We start from the raw sequence: 26,091 nt of genomic DNA on the forward strand, positions 1-26,091 counted from the left end.
AAATGGCAGTTGACATTTTCTCAGGCAGTCTGATTTTAAATCAACCACACAATGAAAGAAAACAATTACCGGCATATGGAAACATCTGTAGCGGGAACACACAGGAATTGAAAGTAAACAGAATCATTTCCAATCCAACTGTCACTTATAGTGGTCCATTGATAACGATTTGCTACAAATGATGGGAAAGGTCAGATTATCAGTGGTGATGTTCTTCACAAAACACAAACATTTTATAGTCCCACAATTCTAGTTAGACTGACATTTTGAGCTCACATAAATGAAACAAACAAAGTAAAGATTTGGGGAAAGACATTTAATTACATATCAACAAAAAAATACGATTATACAAAGTGTAGGTTAAAGCACATATGTAATGTTTACAGATTTCTATGAAAATAGAACCAATGTTTGTATATTTACACAGCTGAAAGGATGATGATCATTTTTAAAAATGATTTTCCTGTAGAAATGTCAACAAAAGTCTTCAATCTCTTGTTCCAACTCCTAATAAAACAAAGACAACGACAGAACAGCAGATTAAGAACATTCAAATAACAGGCACAACTGTTAAATTAAAAATAAAGCCTCTGATCAACTCTGGTAGTGTTTTATATAAATGGAACACATTTATTACGCAGATAAAATGCAGGAAATGTAGAACAACGTTTCCAGAGCAGACGTAACAATAAAAATTATTCCGTTTCCAATACTGTTATTATTTTCATTGGCCACACTGAGATCGTTAAGATTATTAGTTCCACCTGGGCTTTTCCTGCATTGACAAGTCAGAACAAACCTGTATTAGTGCAGTTTTATTGTAGTCTCGTCTGTGTCTGTAGATGCTCTGACAGAGCAGGGCATAGAGTTTCTCCAGCTTGTAAACTTCATAGCCTTCAGTCCTTGACACGACCCTCTCCAAGAGCTCCTGAAAAATAACACACACAAAAAAAAAAAAGAAAAAAAAAGAAAAAAGACCACCAAAGGCATTATATGTAGAAAAGATTTTAGCTTCATGTCCTCTCTGGCATCAATATAAGGAAAAAAAAACAAAAAAGTCTATTATTCACTTTCACCATCTTTTTTTCTTTCGTGTCATTAAAAACAAGTCATTGCAGACTATTAGGGAGCATCGCGCACCTTTAATTTGTCTCTGTCCACAACCAGAGGACACGTCTCGCGCTCCAGGACCTGCACAGCTTTGTCCACGCTGATAATCTGCTGCTGCAGCACAGAGTTTTTCAGAGCCTGTGTCATTCGCCTCACGTTGCACTCTAAGACAAAATACACAAAAAGTGTACAATATTAACCATTCATATCAGTGTTTGGTATAGATAAGGGCAGTATTTCTTTTTAAACTATTAATGAATTAACTCTCATCATATCAAACAACCTGTGCCTGTGTCAGTCTCTCCTGTGGTGGCTGCATCCGTAGTGAAGGCTTCTGTTGTGTCCACCTCCATTGGCTCTGCAGGAGTCAGCTTTGCTTCCTCTACTGTAACCATTTTGCTGTCTGGTTCTTCTTCTGCAGACTGACTCCTCACAATTTGAGTTTCGGATTGATTTTGAGTGATAGTTTCTTCTGTTGTAGTATTCTGGGGATCTCCCTCTGTCTCTGTGTGGCTGTCCTTGTTGATGTTCACAGAGGCAGTTTCATGGTTCTCATCTCCTCTGTTATTTTCATTTTCAGATAGTCCTGACTGAAGACTGACAGCTTTGTCTTTTTCGTTCTGCGCTTGGCTGTCATTTTCTGTTTCCTCTTTCTCACACAGAACAACTTCATCTTCAGTGGCTGCTTTCATCTCCTCTCGCTGCACAACCTCCTCCTGACTGTTCTGCTGTTTTGCATTTGGGCCAGAACTACCTTCTTGAGGTGCAACAGTTTCTGGCTCCGTTTCAACAACCGACTGACCCTTCTCTGCTTCATCATCCTCGTGATGCTCCGCTCCTCCTCCCTTCTCAACTTCATCCTCATCCTCTCCATCTTCTTCGTCCTCATCAGAACCTAACTGTGAATCATCTCTTGACACATGAGGAGAAGATTTCTTCTTTGCAATGTAGCCATTAGACCAGCGCTTTTTCCGACGTTTCCTCTTCTGGACTGGAAGAACGGAGAAAATCAAATTTCTCTGTTGTACTTCCTCAACCAAATCACTGATAACTACTTTTTTCTGCAACCAACAAGACTTCTTACCTGCGTTTTTGGGTGTTGCAACAACAGTTACATTAGAGACAGCTGTGACTGTGGATCCATTCGGCTCTCTTTGTGGGATCAAGTCAGTGACGTTGGCTTCTGCTGGAGGTTTGGGCTGTTTGGGAAGGACATGGTAGAAGGAGGGAGTAAATCTCGTCGTTGAGCAACCTGAGAAAGTCAAAAATAATAATTCAATATATAAATAGATTCTCAGATTTGTCTTTACCAAATAAGAATGTTTTTCCTTAGCCAGCCAACACACACACACACACACACACACACACACACACACAAACACAAACACCTCTTGTCCTGTGTGATTCTTTGATCTCCTCGCAAATTTTCTCAAAATCTTCATCTAATTCTTCTCTGATCATAGCATGTACACTGTCCTTCAATGCACATGCTCTGTGGCGGATTTGGCGGTCTGGAGGAAACACACAGTCAATATTAAATCAGTTAGAATGCAAATTGGAAAGATAATCTATTACTGGAAGAATCATAACTCTATTCTGCTATTGTGTGTGTGTGTGGTACCTGATGGGTCTCTATCTGGGTTGTATTCAAGAGCATTCTGCCAGATGAGATCCACATCTGTGAGAAACTCTTTGACTGTCCCATACTGATGGAAGTCTATCTTAGATAGAACTGTTGACAGGTCCATAGGCTTTTTGATCACTTCAGCGTAATCTGGAACCTATGTGGCAACATTCAAGTGGAAGCATATGGGGTGAAATAATCACTAAAACTTTTATAAATAAAATCTGCAGCTCCAACCATCGGTGCAAGTAGCATGAGATTAACAGGATACTGTTCAGCCATTTATCTCCTACCTCCTCTAAATCCACAGGCTTTGTAAAAGCTTTGAAACGTTTATCTTGGGACAGGCGATTTGTGACATCACGCAAAAAGAGACGAAGTTCCCTGAGGGTGTCTTCTTCTTGCTCGTCCAATCGCTGGCTCTCCTCTTCTGTTAGCTGGCGTGGGGGAGGTGGAGAGGCAACTGGAAGCACCTCCAAAGCATGGAGCACTGATGATTGGGGAGACACAATCAAGCGATGAAATAAAGTACTCCCAAGAGGCAAAAATGACAAAGTATGCATATTTTTTAACATCCACTTTCTCCCTCCAGTACCACCAAATAAACAGACTTTACATTTCTAAACTAAATTATGATATCATTTTTTAATCTTTATGTTTTCATGCTTTTTGCACAGCCCACATAACATTGTTGTATTATGTTAACCTAATATGTGAATCCTAAACCCTACCCAGCTTCTTCTTCTTCTTTTTTTTTTTTCAAATCACAAAAAAAGCTAATTTCAGTTAATAAAAAAAAGAAAGAAGAAAGAAAAGAGAAGTAATCTTTTAAATGAATGAGTCACATCAGACTATACTCTTACCAGCTTTCTTTCTTGAGGCAGGGGCTTTTGCAGCCTGGTTGATAATTACATCCTCAAAGAAGTCCCGTCTCTCCTTGCTGGTGGGGACCTGGATATGAAAAACCTCTCCATATTCAACCCGAAACAACTCCTGCACCTGAGACAACAAAGGTGAAAGGTGATTAATGTCGTTCTGTGCAGAAACTTGCTTTAGACTCAAGAAAATTGGATGCAAGTCAGCTTATTTTAACCATATAACTAATAATCTGAGTTTGTCTGCATTGAGAAAAACTGCAACAGCTGTTTTCCAGTGCATGGCCACCATTGGGCTTTCTTCCATACCTCCATACTGAGTTGGTCATAATGGAGGCTGCATGTAGCCAACAGCAGAATAGGAGAGAAGGCGGGGATGGAGCTAAGGAGGCTCAAGAAGGTAGCTCTTAAGGCAGAACCCACTGTGTCCCACCACTGTCCAATGTGGGGGATGTACAGGATACTGGGAGATGTGCGCTTGGCTTCAACAAAAATCTGCAAGGCGTATAACACAGTAACACACATTAATGGTGCTGGTCATTATAACAAGCAGAATTCAATTAAGAAAAGATCAAGAAAGAACAGAACCAAATGACCTAAAATCAGTTGATGAAAAAAATGAAGTTGGATGCCAATGCATCAATTAGAGGTGGAATCTGGACGATGAAGAGCATACAAGAAAGGAAATAAGCACAATTAACTGAAGCAGGAATAATAGACCAATAAAGACCCTGGACAGGTCACCAGTCCATCACAGGACCTAACAGAGACAAACAAAACACAACCATGCACGCTCACAACTCACTTCTATGGACAATTTAGTCACCAATTAACCTAACATGCATGATTTTGGACAGTGAGAGGCAGTGAGAGGCAGCCAGAGTACGCGGAGAGAACCCACGCATACACGGGGGGGACATGCAAACTCCACACAATCCCCAGCGGGATTCGAACCTCTAACCCTCTTGCTGTGAGGCAACAGTGTTAACCCCCGTGCAGCCCAGACTAAATCCAACTTTAGTGGGTAGTAGTGACTTAATACGTCAAGAAAGCTGCAATATATCCAGTCTCTGGATGCTGCAGTGGCATTAATATGACTTCCATATGACTTCCATACAGCCTTTTCAATTTGAACTCGAGCCCAGCAAATGTGGTTAAGGCAACACTGATGATATTTTAAATATGCACCAAAAAGGAGACGATCAGAGGTGGGAATTTGAGAGTGAAGCAAGTTCTATTGCGTCTGTGCAACATCTTCCTTTCAATGCTAACGGAGGAGCTCTGCCATCTGTCATCATTTGTTCAAGTTAAACACCTTTTAGTGAGCCGAAAGCTGACTGAGGAGAGATTCACACTGGTTAGTACAAAGGTCAAGATTATTAAACTCAAGTCCAAATCGTTAATATGTAACACAACCTAAGTTTAGGCTTGTTGCATTTGAATTTTGATTGTTTTCAAAGAGAACAGTGTTAAATTTAAAAGAATCAAGACAAAGACCTGCCGTTTGGATCAAACTGTTGGGAGAGCAGAGTTCACTCATTTATCATTTGGAGTCAATGTGGGACAAAATATTTTCACTACTTTAAGTTCACCGTCCTCTTTTGCAACAAGCAACACTTGTGAGCCCTTTCCCACGAGCACAAGTTGAGAAAAGGATGAAATGAACAGGGGAGGACATCTTGAGAACACAGCTGCAGGTCTTAAGGAAACTGTTTTGACATCCATCCATCTATCCGTTTACTCTGTTAGGACTTGTTTTTCTCCCCTTGGCGCCTTTTGAATACAAACTACAACCAAAAGCAACAACAAGTGAGATTGAATCTAAACTTTAACTGCTGGCCGATGAAAGTAGAAACATAACTGAAACTGTATCTTATCAAGCTTGGAAATCCTTGATCTCATCCTTGATCCAGAGCGTATTGTACACATAAAATAAATGTGTAATAAACTTTGAGGATTTTGAAACAGTTGCAATAATTCATGTGTTTGTAACCACATACTTTTGTAGGAGAGGGTAACTAGAACATATCAGTCTAAAAGTCCTTTAAGTTCCCTTTTAAAAGTATTCACTTCATGAGTATTAGAGAATTTATACTTTTCTCAGACATTTCATTGACATAATTATAACTGCTGTCCAAACATAACCCAAAATAAAGGGCCATTATACAGGCAGTCCTGTACTTCTGTGTTTAAGACATTAACTCCAAGGTTAAAGAAAATATATAAAGCAAAACAAATAAATAAAACAGTTGGAAATACAGAATTGGGGGTGGGGTCTTAGGCATTTGGGAATTTTGATAGTTTAGATCAAGCTAAAAACATTTCGAGTAACCAAGATTTTCTCTTATCAGTGTAAAATGAACTTGTCTGTAGTACATATTTATCCCCACCTCCCACAACAGAAGATGGTGGGGCCCATGAACTACAGTTTATGTGGCAGCCATTTTGGCCAGTGAGGTCCACTTAGAGAACACACTGAATTTGACAAGGCTGCAACAGTGAAGTACCTCCTGACTATCTCAGCTCTAAAAGGACTCGGCTTTTGTAAGATCTTGTGTATATGTAAAAAAAAATACAATGAAATGATTTACTCTAAATTCATTATTTATCTACGTTTCAAACATCTTGGTAGCTCAGTTACCTGCGCACAGGTTTCCTCAGGGGTCGTAGCACTGGTTCCAAACAGCACAGCCATGTCCAGAGTGTACACGGTGAATTTTTCCAGGGCATGGAGAACAGCAGGAGCCAAATGGGAGGTCTGACCTGAGCCTGGTCTGCCCTCCAGCAGAAGCCTGGGACGGTAGGAGGTCGGCTGGCTCAACACGCTTCTATTCAGGAGAGATGAGGAGAGGTTTCCATTCATTTCCAGTGAACCTTTAGAGAACTTTTTATTTTCCCTAACTGAGTTTTATCAAGATCTGGGTCACCGTCTCTCGATGGCTAATGGAACTTCTCAAATAAAGCAAAAACAGACAACATATAACCATCCTCAAATAGTTGAAAGCCATCTATTACATAGTGTTGAATCCAATAATTTAAAAAAAACAGTTTGTTCCTGTAGATTTGTAAGATTCTTGCTTCAAATGATTTGAGACAATACTTTTCACAAATATATAATCCATAATATCATTATCTAAAACAAAGGTCTACCTGTTGAGGTTCTGGAGGCCATTAGCAGCAGGTATTTTGAGGTGAGACTGAGAGGTCGGTCCACTGGAGGAGACCTCAGAGTCTTCTTCCTCCTCACTAAACATCTGGTCATCATCAGACACTCCACAGGCCACATCTGGAAAAACAATCACTCACAGTAGGTACAACTCAAGTCCAACTGATGCTCCTCAAGATTTTGAAGTTTACTTCCAACCTTGGCGTGTTGCATTTTGTTAACACAGAACCCAGCTGCAATTTTTTAATTATTATTTAACTTAAGGAAGAGTGCAAAAGGATTTAGTTTAGGAGAGAGACAGAGACAATGAAGGTGAAAGCAGAGGGGTGAACAAAAGAAAAAAAAAAAGGCCGCACCTTGTCCTCTCCTCCTCTTTAAGCCCTGCTCAGCATGTGGGAACACTCTGCTGACTGTGTGGAGGATGTTCTTCAAGGTGGAGCTCAGCAGAGGACAGATGGCAGGTATCAAGGCTTTAGCTGGTGACACAACTGCCCTAAAGAAGAAAATGGAAGGCAATCAGCTTCACAACTGTATGCAGTAAGCAGACATAGGGGCTGTGAGAATGGTGTTCACACTGTAATAAATAAAAAAAAGCACTATGGTAAAAAATTTCCTTCAGTTATCTAAGGTCTACCTCTGGGCAGCCGGCACCATCTTGGACATTGCGCACATAAAGTCTTTGCTAGTGATGACAATGGAGTTCACATCCAGTACAAGTTTCTGTGACGACGAGTAGATCTGTGGGTAGCGACGTCGCAGAGCACACAGGGCTGCCTCTGAACACACTGCCTTGATATCTGCTCCACAATACCCTGAAAGACAATCAACTTGTTAATGGCCAGCAAGACACTCAGTAAATCTCTAAGTCCTGTATGAAAATCCTTTCTGTAGAAATTCATAAACATAGCCAAATGATCTCATTGGCTATGCGACTCACACACTTCCCCTTGGCTTATGCCAGGAAAGCAGTGCATTTAAAAGGGATAAAAATAACCTTTCTTAATTTTCGTACCCAGTTACACAGCATGGAAAGCTTGTGCACAGAGGCGACTTTGCAGTAAAACGTGGGTTCATGTCTCACGCTGTTGCTAAACATAATTTTGCATCAGTGTACGCAAACTTACCGACACATTTATCAGCAAGTTCCTCCAGGAAAGTGTCAGAGGGCGGAGGAGTCCATTGTCTTGTGTGGATCTTCAAAATGTCCTTTCTTGCCTTCCGTAGACATCAGAGCATCAAAAGTTAATGTTCAAAACAAATAAGTTTGCTAGCTGGGAACCTTTTACTGCGGCAGTTAGAAATCCGATAAGAGCTTTCTGTAAGTTGCTGCTCCACAACCTGAAGATGCCGATCACTTTAAAATACCTAACAGTAAAATTAACATTACTAAAATGACTGTAATTTTCACATTTTTCTTCAAATGAAAAACAAATTTGTTTTTTGCTCAATTCTCTTGTCAAGAAGTTTCTATTAAAGAAAGCTAGAAAAAACAAATACGACTGCTCCACATAACATCCTGTTAATGCTGGTTTCTAAAGATTTGTCACACACTGACCGCATCTTTTTAGATAAAAATATTAATATATCTCACTTCTCGGTCTGGCAGGCCAAAGAGGAACTCTCTATCAAACCGTCCCGGTCTTCTCAGAGCTGGGTCGATGGAGTCCAGTCTGTTTGTAGCTCCAATAACCACAACTTCTCCTCTGCTGTCCAATCCATCCATCAGAGCCAGGAGGGTCGACACAATTGAACTGCAAAAGAGAAAAAAAAAATATATATATATATATTTCAAATGCTATTCAGCACTAGCCTCCCTGTAACAGAGAGAATATGCACTGTCTGAGTTCAAATTCCACACAGTGGAGTTAACTTCATGCATAGACTGCATTAAGTCAGCTCACCTGTGGATCTGGTCCTGGCGGCTGGACCTGACAGGAGCCAAACCATCAATTTCATCAAAGAAGATGATGGATGGACGCATCTGATAAGCCTAGAAAGAATTGAGAAGGAATTTCAATCCCTTTTAGATGGCAATTTGCTCATACTTTATAACAAAATTATACAAGCATCAGTGTAGCTAAATCATTCATATGTTAAAGTGACAAGTTCCTGTTTTTGGCAAAAATATGTAAAATATAGTAAGAGGAGTTCAGTTTACCTGGTCAAACAGTAGTCGTAACTGTCTCTCAGATTCTCCCACCCACTTACTAAGACAGTCGGCTCCCTTCCTCATAAAGAATGAAACCTTTCTTTCTCCCTGACTGCACTCATTGGCCAGAGCTCTGGCAACCAGGGTTTTCCCAGTGCCAGGAGGACCGTAAAATAGGCAGCCCCTGAAGACAAGAGAAAACAGAAATGATGTCCGAGGCCGAGGGGAGACTGATAAGAGACTCTTCTGGACGAGCAGAAAAAAAAAAAACAGTCAGGAAAGCAAGGAGTGACACAAAAGCACAGAAAAGAGCGTGAGAACAAAAGTAAAACACAGAAACTAGAAACGCACAGTCAGCGCTGGCAGTGGCTATCAAACAGAGCAGAAATGGAACATTAAACACTGAGTGAAGCTTATCTACAAAAGTCTCTTGAGCTCAGACAACACTCCTGGTTTTCCCATTTAAAAATAATGTGAAACTCCAATTGGTGACATTTTGATGCACGTGAGAAAGCACAACACTTCCTCTTGTGCACAAATCACACATTTCTCACCTTGGTGGTTGAATCTTGAACCTCTCAAAGACCTCTGGGTAAAGCAGAGGGAACACCACCATCTCCTTCAGAGCTAAAATGTGTCTGCTCAAACCTCCAATGCTGTCAAAGCGCACCTACGACAGGTGCATAACTTGGTAAATACATTTCCTAACAATATTTTTAACATGCAAAATATGGTATTCATGTCCACTACATCCAAGTTTTACTTACAGGAAAAGAAACAATATCATATCTTGTAGAATAGCTTATATTCTGGTAAATAACAGACAATGCCTGAGTTTACGTGAGGTACTTTTAATCAAATGAATAGTCCAGTCAGTAGAAGATCAGATAGATCCAATCTGGCTCAATCAGAATGGATTTTTTTTAAATCAAATCAAGAGGAGTGGTGTAAACCCTTTGATAATCTGAACAACAGGGAAAAGTTACCATTTATAAAAATGATTTCTGACTGTTTCTCAGATTAGAATAAACATGCTGATGCCTGAAACATGGGACGAGCACCATTTTGTCAGAGACATTAGAATAGATAAAGATTTCTGAACATCTTGATGAAATATTTGAGTGAAGGGGCACTCTCTTTACTAATTCTTTAAATCAGAATGTTTTCGGTCAGACTGAAAACAACATTCAGAAATATAGCTGCTGTATATGATAATCTTTTTAAATGTCCCTGTTTAAGGAAGAAAGAAAAAACGGCTTGGAAATATGCCGTTATTTGCAGTGTCAGCATCTCAGCTTACCGTCTTGTCTATGTGCATGGGGTCCACATCAGCAAGGCTGGCTCCGATCTTCATCCTGTCCTTCTGGATCCCCAGCAGGTCTTCTTTAACAAGGTTCATTGGCAGACATCTACATGAAACACGTGAAATACAGACCGGGACTTAATCAATATCCCGTAACTCGCTGGTCCAACTCTATGCGTTAATATTACACCAGGATTTAAATGTCACATGACAGGGTGATGGGTTCTAACACTTTGAAAAATGAGTTTCAAAGAAGAAGACTCTTCTAGAAGACTTGTGGTCACTAAGAGTATTTCTAAGAATATTTCTTAAAGATAAATTTGCCAGCTTTATGTGTTACAGGAATTAAAAAATGTTCCAGTAAACTTCACACCGTACACTTGTTTGATATAACTTTGCATCCGAACACACTGAAGGACACCGATGCAGATGTAGCAGCTGCTGCTCTCACCTGTTGACCGACCTGCTCCTGTTCTTACTCCTGCGTCTCTGGAACTTCTCATCGTCTGAAGAAGAGGATGTGGAGTCGCTGCTATGGATGGCATGTCTCCTTCTGCCAGGTCAAAAAATGCAAAGCATACTTTCTTTGATATAAAAAGAGCCAACATCATGCCGGTATGTCACTCTGTGCAATGTGTAAAGAATTAATGCCTGCAGGGGCAACTGAAAGGTTGATTTGCATCAACAGCTTTAAATGATACCATCACCATGTACAAAACCTGACTGACACACCACCGCAGAAACAAAATTGGACTCGTGTCAGATGTGATGGAAGCGTTTCATGCATCACATTTGATGTGCAAGAGACGTACTTTTCAACCAATTGTTGAAAAACAAAATAAAGTTTTCTTTTTCAAAAACCTTTAAGGTGTAAACTTATGGAAAATATCTTCATTCAACCATTAATGCAACTGAATTCACAGGAGAGCTTAAAGTGACAGATTTTTAACAAGATGCCTTTCTGTGTCGCTAAATGAATGAAATAAAATGTGATAAAAGGATGGATGAAATTCAGCTCATCGTCCAAATATTTACAGTAAGGTTGCAATGATGCAGCGACTGCCTCAGAATTCCAACAGTTTTCACCGCTTACAGAGTAACGCAATGAATATCCTCCGTTTCAGTGACTCTTAAGGTCACGAAAACAGAAACTTTTTTGAGGTGAATAAACGCTCGGTCACGATAAAAACTTCAATACTTTCCAGTAGAGTATGGTGCGAGCGACAGCCATGAATGTGACAGACCGCATAGAATAAAAGTCAAATAAACATCTGTTCTCGCACTGTGGTACAGAGAGAGACACGCGTATCGTTGCAACCCTACTTATCATGGTGCAAGCATTCATATAGCATTGCCGAAATGTGACAACTCCCAATCACTAACAAAGAGACAGACAGCACCCCAGAGACAAACTAAATAGAAACTGTAAACACTGACAAAGACAAGGAGTGAGGATCTTACCGATCTGAACTACTCCTGAGGGTGGGAGGAGGCAAATCAGAAAAAAAAAAAAAAAAAAAAAAAGGAAAAAAATAGGAATTTTGGGATGACTTCAGCATCAAAATGATAACCAGGTGGCAGTAAAAGACATTCTATGACAGTGGGAAAAAAAAAATAAAAATAAAAGGGTTTGGCCAAACCCAGTGGAAGAGTCATGCCACGACTGTTTTGGTTGGAAGCAACGGTCCAGATGGCTTCAGCAACATAACATTTGTACGTGTATATCTTTAAAAATTAGGATAAAATGCGACTGTTCTGCATTAGCAAATCAATCGGAAAATTTTACTGTCTGATGCAGCAAGTTGGAATATTTGATCAAAATACCATATTTCTGAATTTACTTAAGTGTGTGTTGTCATACTAACCGGCTGGGTCTCCTCCTGTTGTAGGGGCTCCTGGGGGCTGTGGAGCTGAATCTGAACCTGCGTCTGGTGGGAGATGAGTGCTCTTTGAAGTACATGCTGCTCTTTCTGGGCTCTCTGGGTTCTGTTAAAAGATCAACCAACCTTCTCAAACACTTCAATACCAACGCAATGCAAGAATTAGAATTTGATTAACTGGCCTTCAATGAAAACACTGAAGACTTTCAGCCACATTTATCACAGCAGGCTTTCAAAGAGGTTCTGCAATTGATCTGATTGTTGTGCATTAAACAGAAATAAATGAGCACATTTAAAATGTTGTGTCCTTCTTATGCTGGTGACAGAGACAGTGATCAAATCCCTGAATGGATTAATTGTTCTGGCATGTGGAAATACCGTCTTGTGGGGCCTGGTAGCGAACCACAGTCTTTCTTTGCCGAAAGTCATAACGACATTGGTTTTCTTCTTCCTCATCCTCGCCATCCTCATCATCTTCTTCTTCGTCTTCCTCCTCCTCCTCCACCACCTCCTCCTCCTCCTCCTCCTCTTCCTCCTCATCATCTTCTCCATCTTCTTCCTCCTCTTCATCATGATCATCTTCACCCCCACCTGTGAATAAAACACAAAGTCATGATGCTTTACTGGGAAGGGAGCCTGGAGTCCTAAGTTTCTCTACCATCTAACCTCTGGGCCAATGTGGGGCGGCACAGATGACCACATTGCACAGAAAAAGGTGAAAACTTTTCATCACCCGCAGCATCTGAATTTTTTTTCTTTTTTAAAACACATTCTGTACAACATTACAGCTCTATGACAACATTTTTATACTGGCACTATCTTTAGAGACCAGTTTCCGTCAGATTAAAAACCACATGTGGACTTTAAAGTGCATAATCCAATACCGGTAGCTGGATGTGCTTGACATTTTTTTAACTGTGTTCAATGGTTTACCAAACTTAGGAGTTTTGACAAGCAAGTATATATTCGTACCCATTACAAAAATGACAGATATGCAAAGCTTTCAGAACTGTCTTTCTAGAGCCCTTAAATTTGCCTTTAAATTAGGAATTTTAGAAAAAACTTTGAACCAGACCCATCAAATATAAATAACTCCCCATGCCTAAAAATGTTGGCATTTTGCCATCCTGTAAATTCACTTTTCATCAAGAAAAGAAAAAGAACAGAGCAAATGATTCAAGGTGGGAATATTTACTCTTAAAAACTGTTGAATTGACTCAAAATGGCCAAACTTAGTTTTAACAGCAGATAACATTGGATAAACTGTTTCAGTCATTTTTTTCCATCATATTGCCATCACCTGCTGCGTCGCACTCTGCCCTGTCCCTCCCAAGTCTCGCTGCTGTCCCGCTGAACCTGAAGCCTCAACTGTTTCAGTATCTTAAAACCTGCATCTCATTTTACCCTGACCTACAGGAACCGCTCTGTTGTTTCTCTACTAAATGTGGTGGAAAAAAACATGAATAAGCAGAGATGCCCTCGACGTGAAACAACTGAGGTGTTAAACCACAAACTCTTCAGTGACTAATGCCCCATATCTGGTGATACTAAATTCAGCCTTCTGAGAAATATGACAGCATTTTCAAATGAATAATGATCCATGTTTTCGTTGTTCTCTCTCCGCATACTTTTCTGGTCCAAATGTCTCTTCTGCTTCCTCTTTCCTTGCTATGGCGTTCTCCTGCCAGGTTCATTGAAGATAGTGGAGCTAGTGTTACGCTAGCTTTTGTGCTTTTATAGTCAGTTGTCTTTTATTTAAAGTAAATTAATTATGCCCTTTTTGTCCAGAAAACAAACCAGAATTTATTAGACGAAAGAGATATCTTAGAAACAGAGAGAAGCTATCTCCTCTGAACTGGATCGTGATTATATTATTTCATTCAAATAACTTAAACTTATTATTTAGACGTTTGAACACCTCGGCAACCCCTTCATCAACACACAATGCGTAGCAAATAATTTCATACATTCTGCTGAGGCAAAACAGAGTAGAATGAATAACTGAAATTAGCTTTGCAAATTCACTGAAGAAAAAGAAAAACTGAAATGAAAGATATTGCATTGAGGACATTTTCTAAACAAAAGCATTGAAACAAATCTGTATTTAATTAAGTTATGAGGAGACGAGTTTCAGTGCTGGGAAAAACTTGTTCTGCAGATAGTTCCCATATCCTCAGCATGCCTGATGGAGACATAAAACTCTCTGACCTAATTGTCTTTAGAAAGGGATGAACTCAGGCGTGCATGTTTTATAAGGGATTTCCCATCTCACCTTGGTTATTCTCCTCAGTTTTTTTGCTCCCTGCATTTGTCCTTAGAGAACTTCTCATTCTGCCACCGTATAGGCCCAGCTGCTAAAATGAAATCAAAACAAAAGCAGATCAACTTAACTGTTTGAAACCCGTTACTAAGTATCACACACAGCAAAAAAAAAAAAAAAGAAAAAGAAAAGCTCCTATTCATCTTAAAGACTATGACTGCAAAACACAAAGGCCCTCATTTATCAAGCCGTCGTAGAAAGCATCGTATATATGAGCGGAGAACTCGTCGTACGCAGAGGCTCAAGTGAGATTTACAGAACATGCGTACCACACCAATCCCATCGTAAGACCGAGCGGCTGTTGATAAATCCGGCGGCTGAAATCCGTCTTAATTTGCGACATGGATAGACGAAAGGCGGCAGTCAACAGCGTTGGCGATGTAAATAGCAGACCGGACGAGTTATGTATTTTCCCCTACTGTGATGGTCAATAAAATGTGATAAACTCCAGATTAAATGAAATCTAAAATTGAACGATGTTTTACTTTTTCTCCAATAAGATCAGGAAGAAGTGGTCCGATATGAAATTTGCCACCAAAGGAGGTCGCAGCTCTCGGGGGGGGGGGTGGGGGGGGGAGAGCTCCGATCCAGGTTTGGATTTGAGTGCCTTGGAGGAGAGGGTGGCTGGCCTGATCGGAGCTACGTCTTTGCGTATGCGCAGTGTTAAAGCGCCTCTCCTGTACAGCTCATAAGCCACTCATTATTTTCCCGAAAGAAAGCTGCCGGTCCCGGAACACTCTCTCGCGCCTGATGCGCGCGTTCAGATCTGCAATCGTTTCGCCATTACCGCGCCGCTAGAATCACCTCTTAAATAGGCGGTTGAATAATGAGCCATCACTCTTCCAATTACGGAGTTGTACTTGTTTAATTTTTTTATTTATTTAATTTGCGTTTATGTTTATATTTATGTTGAAGTCAAATAAAACATGGGCCTTCTTTGAAGTGATAAGTCTGTAATTTTAACCTAGGGATTTGTTGCGACTCCTGAGGCACGCACTAGTGACGCTGCTGTTTATATATGCTTTGCAGTCACCGCAAGTCAAAATGGAAAAGTGCGTACACTGCTTCAGACCTGTCGTGGCGATTTCATCTTTCCTGCGCTCACGATGGATTTGATAAATGCCAACCTTTGCGCAGAAAAGAACGTACACATGACCCTACGCATGTTTTTCGTCTTACGCAAGTTTGATAAATGAGGGCCAAAGTGTTTGAACTCTGTGGTGGTGATTACCTCTTCTTTAGTGTCTTTGCTCCTCAGCCTGCGTCTCATCTTCTGCATGTCATCCATCTTTTGGAGAACAGCTTCAGCAGTGCTGAGGGACGGAGGGACGGAGAGAATTCAACACTGTATTCAAAGTTTATCTCCAAATTAATCCCTCATTAGATCATAAAAAAAAGACTACTTGAGACCAAAACCCTATTTCAACTGAAGCAGTGGTGGATGAAGTCAACAATAAGTAGGGTAAAGGTTGCTGGACTCACTTGGTGATGAGGCGGTCATAGAGAACTGACTGGTTCCGGGAATTCAGTTTGTATCTGGTGATTCGAGAGCTTCGCCGCACTGACCCATCTTCCTCCTCCTCCTCCTCCTCTTCCTCAACATCTCGGCTCCGTAGGTTAAACCGACTCCTCTTTGGAGTGGATGACCCCTCCACTTCATCTGGAACCTCTGGAGAGTGGAAATATGGCACAGGTCCTCCTGAAAACAGTATGCTGGCTCAACATGCTTTGCTTGATCATTTATGAGGCTCTCTGTTGTTTGTGAAGAAATCTGTAGGTTAATGTACCTGCTTGCTGCTTTCCACTGGATGTTTTACCGTCTCTCTGCAGCCTGGAGGATTTCCTGGAAAAACAACAGACATGCAAAGTCAAAAAATTGTTTCTTGTATTCTTTCAATGTCTTTTTTCCCTCATTGTCTCATGCATCATGCCCTGCCTCCCTCTACACTCCACGCCAGAGTTACTAAAAGTGTACCTCTAGTTGTAAGAGTGCATCTTGCATGGAGAGTCCCCTGCTATGATGTGCAAGTGTGAACTGGAAGCTGCAGAGGAGGCCCACACCTGGTTCTCCAGTGCTCACGTGTAAACAGCTGAAGTGAGTGATCCTGCATTACCTGGTGCAGCAACCTTCAACTTTGTCCCCGTCCATAGGAGAGCTGGTCTTTGGCTCCATGTCAGTAAAAGAGACCTCTAGTTTAAGCCTTTGTCCTCTGGTCCTAGGAGAGTGATGGACACCACTTCCATCCTCCTGCTTCAGATCAGCATGCCCCTGATGCAGTCACAATGAGTTTAAAGTTTAGACGCCATGTAGTAAGGAGGTCAATGTATATAATGAGTCAGGGATTCTAATTAATTGTGGCTAAAGTATTTCTAAGAACTCACAGATCATAAAAGTAGGCATACATATTTCTTCACAGTTCTTAACACTTTCACCAACACTACTGAGATACTTTATTCTTTAATCAATACAATTTAACCTTGCATGTATGTGTAAAAGTATGCACAGGTTTAGAAAGGCGCAACACAGTTTATAAACTCATGAAGATTGCAGCAGATTGCCTTACAAGATAATGCCTCAGTGGGAACAAAAAGGTCCATTCAGCACACTTAGCAACTCGTTTTAAGGTATCAGGTAACCCATGGGTCTGAAATGAAGGTTTATTAATAATTTAGTTGGTGAAAAAAATGATGAATGAATAAGGAGATGTCACAAAAAGTTCCATTAAACCTCTACAACAACATGTACCACCTATCAACAGAATTAACATGCGACCTAAGGACATTTACCCATCAACCGAATCCCTATCAGTTCTGTTACGGGGCTATGGCGATTTACAGCAAAACATTAGGTGTATATAAGAACTATGTAATCTGACAGGAAGAATAATTAATGGTTACTATATCTGAATCAACGAACGTTCAGCAACCCAAAGCAAGTCCAAGTCAAACATTATGTGATACTGATTCACAATTAGATGATCTGTCAAAGATGTAGCTAAAAGACTAGATGGAAAGGCAACTCGCTAGTTAGCTTAGCGCGCTAACACACCGAAGTTGCATTCAATGGTAACTTATTCACCTAACAAATGGTGTTCTAAGTAGTCAAACAGTTGTGTGCATGTTTGTTCTCACATTCACAGAGTTGTTTTCAGGGCTACTAAAGCTGTCGTTCAGGGACCGGGAAGACCGGGTGAGCCGAGCGGGCTTTCTCTGAGACGCGGGAATAAGCGACAGAAACTCGGAGCTCGCGTCCAGATCAACCGTCCTCCTCTTTGGGGTAGTCGCCACCGGCTCAGCTCCGACGCTGCCGCTGCCGCTGCTGCTGCGTAGTATCACCATCTTGACTTTAGGTCGAACGTTTATAAACACTAACTACGGAAAATCAGAGGGATTATCGGGGTTTATGGAAGCGCCAACATCGCTAGATAACGGTAAACATCCACCAGCTGACACACTCAGGCGTCTCACTAAACCCTTGATTTCTGGCGCCATAAACGTCATCGGAGGTTATGGGTAAGACGCGAGGAGCTGCCGCCGACAAAAATAGAGCTCTTGCTAAAAGTGTAAATTAAGTCCAAGTGTAAAAGCCACCTTACTTTTATCACACTAAAAGTAGTGTATGCTTGAATGGTCACCTATGTTGTCATTACTGAACAACCAGCAGAAAATGTTAACACAAAAGCAAGCGGAAGAATACATCTACTATTTGAAAAGGTGTTCCGGTAAATGTCAGAGTGCTCTGTACTGAAAAGAGCGCGCTCATTTATGGACTCCTGACCACGTTTACTGTGCGATGCCATTTCAAAATAAATAAAATATCAATTTACAACAATGAGTCCATACCATGTCATCTTTTTTTATTTGGATAAGTGACACATACCATAAGAGAAAATACAAATTTAAGAATTGTTTCCAGCCTGAAAAAAAAAAAAAAAGAATACATTGTGTAAAACTGCTGTACAGGCAACCAGAACCTGTCTGTAAAATCTCAAAACTTTCTATTAGATCCTATGTAACGTCTGCCTCCAGTTTATCCACCATCCTGGTGTTTTAGGATTGATGGAGATATCTAGATGACTTTTTGGAGGCTATAAGGCTAAGGCTTATTAAGTCTCATTACTAATCAAATTGCTTTTTGTACAATCATAGACCATATGTCATCTTTAGGACAGCAGAACTTCAAATTAATTCATACTGCAATAGTGCTTGATTTCTAAACTCAGTGCAGTGCCTTTGCCACAGTAAAGAATGATAACAAAACAAGGATTCAATGGAAGAGTTGAGATTTAACACATCAGATCCCCACATTCCTTTTCATTTGCACAGTAGCCAACTGCCACATTTCACAGTACTGGGGCATGTGTAGGTCAACAGGGTCAATTTGTTTTTATAACCTGAGTCTAACATCATAAAACCAACGGTTTAGTCAATGTATTTGTGAGGTGCAGCCACATTATCTTAGCACAGTAAAAACTGTCAACAGACCAGTGGTCAGTAGCCAGTCTGATTCCGTCATTTTGGAATATAGTGAGGCCGCTGCAGGCATTCTCTGAGGTTTGTGGAACAGAAATGGGAAACCATAACACAACGAGATCAAACTATCTGAATAACTGTTTTGCAAAAATGTGAGACTATTGGCTACTGTGCCATTAACTAGGTCTTGACATGTGGCCACAGGTCTCAGCTGTCAGGGAGGATGTGTTCACGCAATGGCTGCCAGGTAGTCTTTCACCTCTGCTGGGGTGAGTCTTTTGAAGCCAGCCTCATTGCAGATCCCCACCTCGATATTCTCCTCTGTCATCTGACCTTCAAAACTCTCCTGGAACACAAAGACAGTGCAGTGAACATAACTGATAGCCAATATATGATTCTAAGACAAGTATTGGTCACTAAAAATAATCTACCTTCAATGTCAGGATGGCTGTGTGAATGGCATCTTCTAACTCCAGGTCATTGTTATACCTGGGAAACGATAAAAGACATAGTTGACATAAATAATATGCTGTACTGTCCCTCATTGCCATATTGAACAGAATAAAAATATTCCAGGATTCAAACTAGACCTTATTTACAAAGAACTAACATTATTACTCATGCGTACTTAATTAAAAATGAGCCGTGATTTAAATATATTCTTACTCCATAAGTCAATCATCAAAGATAACTATAGTAACCATAAAGAGCTCAGCTATCAAGAATGGTAGCTAGATATCTACACGCAGTCATTACACTGAACACAATTCTGATTCAAAATCCTAAACTTGTACCTTTTCTCAAGGAATGTTTTTCCATTAACGTAGCTCTTTCCCATGGCCGTAGCTTTCCATGCAAAGTATGCACCCTGCCGGTCACAAACAAGACAACAAATGTGAAGTCAGCAAGTCTGTCGTGCATCTGACAGAGACGGTTCTAAAAATAACACTTATTTGACTTAACCGTGTAAAGATTGAATTGAAAGAAGACTGAATTTGTTTCCGTGCAAATGTGAAATTTAGTTACATACAGAAGGGTCGGACTGGAACAAGTAGGGGTGGTCCTCATCCCATCCAGCTATCAGCAGCGACACGCCAAATGGACGCACTCCACTAGAGGGGGAAAAGAAACCAGATTATAAGACCTGACATAACCTTATACTGCTGTGTATCACATATCAGTATCTTGAGCTCTTTAAATAAGCTGGTTTGACTCAAATTTGAAAAAAAGAAAAAAAAAAAAAATCATGAGAAAATCATTGTCGATCATGTGAAACAATTAATTAAATAAATTAACAGACTCCTCCATCTTCTGAACATATAGGTAAATGAAATACGAATGTGCATGTTAGTGTGTCTTTGTCTTTACCCACCCAGACTGTGTGTACTCCTGCATTACAGAAGCCACTCTCTGCACAAGCTGGCCCGTGGGAATTGGCTCCTGATACACCAGGTAGTACTGTTGTGCCAGCTTCCGGGCTCGTCGCACTAAAACCCTGTCAACAGGACAAAACACATTAATCCACATGTGCGTGAGAAATTCAATAGTCCTTACAACTAAGCAATATTTAGACACTGGATGTTTCTTATGCAAACCCTCGAAGGATGAAACTCCTTAATATTAAATATTTCTAAATGGAAAAAGCTGAATATTTATCTAAAGAAAAAAAACTAAACTCAAGTATGTCAACACAGCAACATGACCTAAAAAATGGTTTACAAAATGAAGAACATTCAGTGTTTTAAGAAGTTATTACATGTAAACCTTCAAGTGTATAAGTCTAAATTGAATAGACAAGTTCATTTAAGTGAATCCAATTTCTCTTTGCTCCCCAACAGCTTCTTTTGAAGCTGTTCGGTGCCTCCTTGTACACCAAGCCCAGAGCTGGCAGTTGAGCACGCCTAAAAAGTCAGCAAATGTGTCTCTCTCTTGAACATTTGATGTGCGCGCTCTGTCTGCATTCTCATACTCTCTTTTTTCAACCATTTTGGCTGTCAGTCAGTGTTCGATATTACCCAGAAACAAAATAGGCGGCCCTCCAGTTTCCCTTATTGTATTACTTATGTGCTTTTGCCCCCCACCTCTTCTCACGCAGATTATTTGTCATGGCCAGCAGCTGAAAGTGGTCTTTTGTGGTGTGCTCGTGTGCCATTTTGTTTGTTCAGATGCTGGCAGCACAAGGAGACCCAGCAGCGGGCCTTTCATCACCACGGTTCCTACATGTCGGTTTGGTGTATAAAAGTCCTTAGACATCACGCTCCTTGCTTTAAGTTAGGGAAAATAAACCTGTGTACATTTAAATTCGCAAACACTGCCCACCTGTAGTCAGGTCCCATGCCGCTGTAGACCATGCCTATGTGTTTAGTGATGGGCTCCACTTTATGGACGCTCTGTTCGTCATACAGAATGGACTTTTGCTTCTTCTCTGTCGCCAGTACAACGCCATTAGAAGCTGAAAAGATATCAGAGTTATCATCCTTGCAAATTTTAAATAGTGGTACAAGTTTCTGCATCAGCTTTGCCAAATATACCCTTTACACTCTGTGTGCAGGTGACTGCTTAGTTATCAGTAAGTCCGATAGAGTGCAGTGTAATATTATTCTGGTATGTGGTCAATTCCCTTTCTGTGTACTCTTTGAACTTGCCTGCACAACTTAAAAGTGAGGATGTAGAGAAAATATTTCAGCATTATATGCAATGTTAATTAGTCTTAAGTTACATTCAAACAATCAATAAGTCTAGAAAGAGCATATACCCTTTGTAGTGTTGTGTTTATTGCCAAATGGCCATTTCTCACCAAAGTCATATCATTTAATGACATCACATTCAATAAAACTGTGTTAACCTTATTCAGCAGGTATGCATTAAACCCACATTCATTCTTTGGTAAAATAAAATCAATTCATTTCCAGGATTCCTCACCTTTGATGCCAACTGAGGGAGCTCCGGCTGCTACAGCTGCCAGCGCATATTCAATCTGGACCAGTTTACCAGAGGGGCTGCAGGAGGAAACACAGTATGCTAGATTATTATGAGGAAAGGTGGAGGGAAAATAAGCTACATCGCACAAACAAGTGACAAAGACTTTCATTTGAAAAAAAAGAAATTGGAATAGATCTATAACAACGGAAAAAGACGAAACTGAAAGTAAAAACTGAAACAACTGACTCATCTAAGCTAACTCAATGCTGGACAGGTCTCTAAAGGGTTAGCATTTCAAAACGCACTCTTCTTTGCCTGTTCAATTACTGTCACGCAATAAAAAAATGTACAGCGTTTGTAATAGTAAACATAAAGCACAAGCATCCCGAGTGTTTCGTTTAAAAAGCCGTTAGCCGCTATGCTAACAGGCGACGTTAGCCGATTCATTATTCGGCAATGACAGTGCATCAACCATAGCGGCTCCAAAAATGTATCTCCCCATCAAAACGGACGGTGGATCGTACATTTAATCAAAACGTGATTCAAAAACAACCGATGCACGTCAAAAATCTGTGTTTATTCTTCCATTTCAAACAGTATTTTAACTAAGTTTACCTAAATGTGGTGAGGGAGAAACTGTAGCCACGTTCCGCCATCTTGAGCTTCTTCTTCTACGCTGCGAGGACGGAGGAGTTCTAAATACACTTACGAGTGTATAGCGCCTCCTGTAAAGACTAAATGTAAATCCCACGAGCAAAACTACATTGGTTAAAAACGTGACATGTAATTTCGTCACATTGTCGATGTTTGCTTGATTAAAGTTTGATTATGTCTCTACAATACGGCAGCCAGAAACAAAAGAAACAGTACATAGATCCCGTTACGTGGAAAAAGTTATAGACTGCTTTAAAAGTTTGACATTTTTTTCAATCGTGACTTTTTTTTTTGGGATGATTTATGAGTTATGAAGATTTTAACAATTACACTTTCACTGAAAATGGAAGTTTAACAAGAGGAAACACTCCACGTCGCCAAAAAACGGCAGTGACAAAAACTTACACAAAAATAACAGCATCCCCAGTGTCGTAAAATTTACAACAAACCTGTAGTTTGTGCCTGTAATGGGGTTGTGAGCTTTATTCTAACTGATCAAGTATAAATGCTAGCCAGTGTTTGAAGGTTATTACAAAATAAAACACTATATACCGTAAGTGCAACTTGATTGATCTATTTTCTAATTAATTTTCTCGAAATTATTTTTGTTTTAAAATTTGTCTTGGGTCATCTTTTGGTATGTCAGGCAAGATATTATACATTTGGTTTTGAAGTTGTCTTAAAGTAACCACAAATTATTTCGATTAAATGCTGTTTTAATATAATCCAATGGATTATGTAACTAATAGGTACAACTGCATGTAAAGTATGTTTAAGAGTTGACTACAATTTAAAGTAATTTGATGCAATGTTACAAAGGTCACACATTGTTTATCTGGATCACTGTGAAGAAAACTGATTTCAATTCAACCCGATTTGTGTCTTTTTGTTGGTTCCCTGCAAACTTTGATCGATTATCTGACATGTGTCTCGCTGCCAGAACATTTTAGAGCTTTTATCTACTGTTAAAGCTCTGTGTAAACAAACAACATCTTCCGAAAAAATTCAGCTATTGATATTTGACCAAAAGAGACGACAATTGAGAGGAAATCACAGGACTGAAATTCACAGGAGCATCGAGAAAACGCTTCAGATAGAAGAATGCGATTTTGCTATTTTCACCACTAGATGGCGGAAAAATGCAAACTGCCGTCTTCTCTGCCGGAGACGAGAAGAAGAAGAATATTTTGTTGTCGCCGATTTATGACGCTGGAAACCTTACTGACCGTGAGCTGTTTGACATGTTCGCAGGGAAAATAGCGTGTTGTAAACAAAAATGATGAATTTAGCCGCGCTGGTTCACAGCCTCAGATGTTCTTTGCTACGCATTGAAAGTAGACTTCTTCAGGTAGCTGGACTCGATACACAACTGGGTGAGTTTACGCGAGTTACGCGTCACACTCGCGTAACAATTGAACTGTTTTTCATTCAATTCAACCCAGTTGAGTCAATAACTTTTGTTTGCAGTTGTATTTTCTTGACTATCATTTCACGTCCACTTCCCATTTTCAGAGCAGAGTGAAGTCGGTTAGCTTCAGGACTAAATGTCACGTTATGCCCTGTGTGTGTAGCTCCTGCGCTGGCGGTGAATGGCCCCAGCCTCCTGCCTCAGCTCGACCAGGAGCATCAGCTTGAGGAGCAGGAGAGCCCCGAGCAGTCTGATAGCCTCCCGGACAGCATCCTGTGGATGGCAGCACCCAAGAAAAGGCGCACCATAGAGGTCAACCGCACCAGGAGGAGAGATGAAAGCAAACTGCTAAAAGTTCAGGTACATTCGGTGTTTCCTTAGTCTTCTCGAGGTGTTGATTCAACCACAAAAAGTATTATTTTCTAAAATGATCTTATTTGTAGCTGTATACAAAATAAAGATGGTCACTAGTGTTTTGCCGTGAAGTATTTGACATGCTTAACTTTGAATGTACACTGCAAATGTGGACAGAAACTTAGAGCAAGATGCAACAAACCAGAAGCTCAGTTGGAGAAATGTGAATAGGAGTAGCACCTTGTTCATACCATAGTGTGAACAGTTTCATATACTGATACAACACTGATATTGTTTTATAAAATGCTGGTTCCCTGGAATAATGAGACACTGACATTTCTTACAGTTTTATTGCTGCAGAGACTCATGGCGTAATTAGGAAACGTGCAGTAATTGTTAATCCTGCTGTTTGTCTGTCCCTCAGAACAACATCGAGCCGTGTCTGGAGTGTGGCCACTTGAAGCAGAAACACGTCCTCTGTGGCTTCTGTTACGCTAAAGTGTGCAAGGAGACTGCTCTCATTCGTCAGCAGATTAATGCAATGGAAGGCGGCCCGCTGAGGGCCCCGACTGTGGAGACTGTCATCCTGTATGAGGGTGAAAAGCCAAGGGAGCAGGACAAAGACAGGAGGATAGTGGAGAGGGCCAGGAAGAGGCCTGCCTGGTTCAGCTACTAATTCTGAGTTATTAAAGCTGTGTGATACATACACTGAGTTTTATCAAGCTCCGTTGTTCAGTGAATCAATTTAATTTGATAATTCATTGAAAGGGTCCTGTGTGTATCATTCTAAGAGAACCGTGCAGCCTTGACAGATATGTAGACGTGCACTACACAGGCCTACATTCTCACTTATCTCTGTAAACATATTACCGTATCGGATTCGTTTGAGGGTACAGTTAAATATCCACAAAGCCTTCGGAGGTGTTAACATCATGTTTGTTTGGTTTTTGTGACTGTTTCAAATGATTGTTAATATTAAAACCCGGTCTGTCAGATTTTGTAACAAAAGATGAATTCATAGTCTTTAAATAATTACAATAAATTAATTGTATGAAAAAAGTGTGGATTTATTTGGTTTAAATCTTTAGTCCTTTGCTTCAGAGTCCTGTCGTCTCCAGAATTAATATGACAGCAATTGTGCTGATTGGGCAACTAATGTTGCAAAAGATGCTCAATATAATGAACAATACTCAATGCCTTCCATACAATATGCTGATTAAACGACAGCCAGAGGCTTCATCAGCTCCACTGTGCTAAAGACTGCCACAGGAGCTCATTCCTTCCCACAACAATAGCCTTATGGAATGACTTTTAATAAAGACATTATAATTAGAAGCTGTAATTTTTTTGGCAATTATCAAAAAATACTTAAAATGTTCTTCAGCATTATGTGTTAACATTCATCATTTAATCAATGTAAAGTTAAAAGATGTAATGATGAAAAAAAAACAAACTCACATGGTTTAATACCGCTTTCAAAATGAATAAAAACTGATTGAAAATGTATCTCAGGCACTCCAACACATCTCACTGGTGACGTGAGCACGACTTCGTCTCAGAAAGAGAAGCCACATGGGATTGGATGTCATTGAAGTTGAGACATTCAATACCAAAGTGGCATGACGGACGACTGCACGAATACCACGATCGAATGTTGATGTTTGCCAGTGTGTTTTGGGAACGAACACTGATATCATAGCAACATGTAGAAGTCAGGATTGGTCATTGCAGCGCTGACTGTTTTTGCTGGGATGAGTCCAGCATATCTTCCACTCCCACCTTCTGATTCAGTTTCACTCAGTTTGATAAAACATTCACACATTAAACCCATGACTGACCCTCACAGGGAACAA

At 40.3% G+C, this 26,091-nt stretch overlaps 3 protein-coding genes and 1 non-coding gene across 8 annotated transcripts; 1 reads left to right on the forward strand and 3 right to left on the reverse strand.

The window, feature by feature from the left end:
• Nucleotides 1-301: 301 nt before the first annotated feature.
• atad2 (ATPase family AAA domain containing 2) lies at nt 302-17,914 on the reverse strand. Of its 5 annotated transcripts, none has more exons than XM_075464990.1 (30): nt 17,560-17,914; nt 16,542-16,696; nt 16,215-16,270; nt 15,910-16,096; nt 15,659-15,740; nt 14,380-14,458; nt 12,486-12,698; nt 12,093-12,213; nt 11,689-11,703; nt 10,679-10,780; nt 10,225-10,333; nt 9,479-9,594; nt 8,934-9,108; nt 8,677-8,765; nt 8,367-8,526; nt 7,900-7,990; nt 7,410-7,587; nt 7,132-7,268; nt 6,760-6,895; nt 6,251-6,437; nt 3,919-4,104; nt 3,598-3,733; nt 3,028-3,224; nt 2,732-2,891; nt 2,499-2,621; nt 2,195-2,362; nt 1,394-2,101; nt 1,141-1,274; nt 800-928; nt 302-507 (listed from the first exon to the last, which is right to left on the reverse strand). In XM_075464990.1, exons 1-30 carry the CDS (start codon nt 17,764-17,766, stop codon nt 475-477), a joined length of 4,569 nt encoding a protein of 1,522 aa, XP_075321105.1. In that variant the 5' UTR covers nt 17,767-17,914; the 3' UTR covers nt 302-474. The 5 variants fall into 5 exon arrangements, with proteins under 5 accessions (XP_075321105.1, XP_075321104.1, XP_075321102.1 ...); XM_075464989.1 differs by having other exon boundaries at nt 14,380-14,461; XM_075464987.1 differs by having other exon boundaries at nt 15,910-16,126.
• On the reverse strand, nt 5,971-6,104 carry LOC142380940 (small nucleolar RNA SNORA5). Its single transcript, XR_012769886.1, has one exon. It is a non-coding gene; the product is annotated as a small nucleolar RNA SNORA5 (small nucleolar RNA).
• A 355-nt stretch (nt 17,915-18,269) lies between the features above and the next one.
• psma2a (proteasome 20S subunit alpha 2a) lies at nt 18,270-22,520 on the reverse strand. The gene is made up of 8 exons (XM_075464997.1): nt 22,438-22,520; nt 21,823-21,899; nt 21,220-21,352; nt 20,273-20,395; nt 19,931-20,012; nt 19,695-19,768; nt 19,332-19,389; nt 18,270-19,246 (listed from the first exon to the last, which is right to left on the reverse strand). The coding sequence occupies exons 1-8, from the start codon at nt 22,476-22,478 to the stop codon at nt 19,130-19,132; spliced, it is 705 nt and encodes a 234-aa protein (XP_075321112.1). The 5' UTR covers nt 22,479-22,520; the 3' UTR covers nt 18,270-19,129.
• Nucleotides 22,521-23,672: 1,152 nt separating this feature from the next.
• On the forward strand, nt 23,673-25,273 carry mrpl32 (mitochondrial ribosomal protein L32). Its single transcript, XM_075466581.1, has 3 exons — nt 23,673-23,849; nt 24,048-24,244; nt 24,663-25,273. The coding sequence occupies exons 1-3, from the start codon at nt 23,753-23,755 to the stop codon at nt 24,912-24,914; spliced, it is 546 nt and encodes a 181-aa protein (XP_075322696.1). The 5' UTR covers nt 23,673-23,752; the 3' UTR covers nt 24,915-25,273.
• The last annotated feature ends 818 nt before the right edge of the window (nt 25,274-26,091 follow it).

Source organism: Odontesthes bonariensis, chromosome 5 (assembly GCF_027942865.1).
Source record: "Odontesthes bonariensis isolate fOdoBon6 chromosome 5, fOdoBon6.hap1, whole genome shotgun sequence".
NCBI lineage: Eukaryota > Metazoa > Chordata > Actinopteri > Atheriniformes > Atherinopsidae > Odontesthes > Odontesthes bonariensis.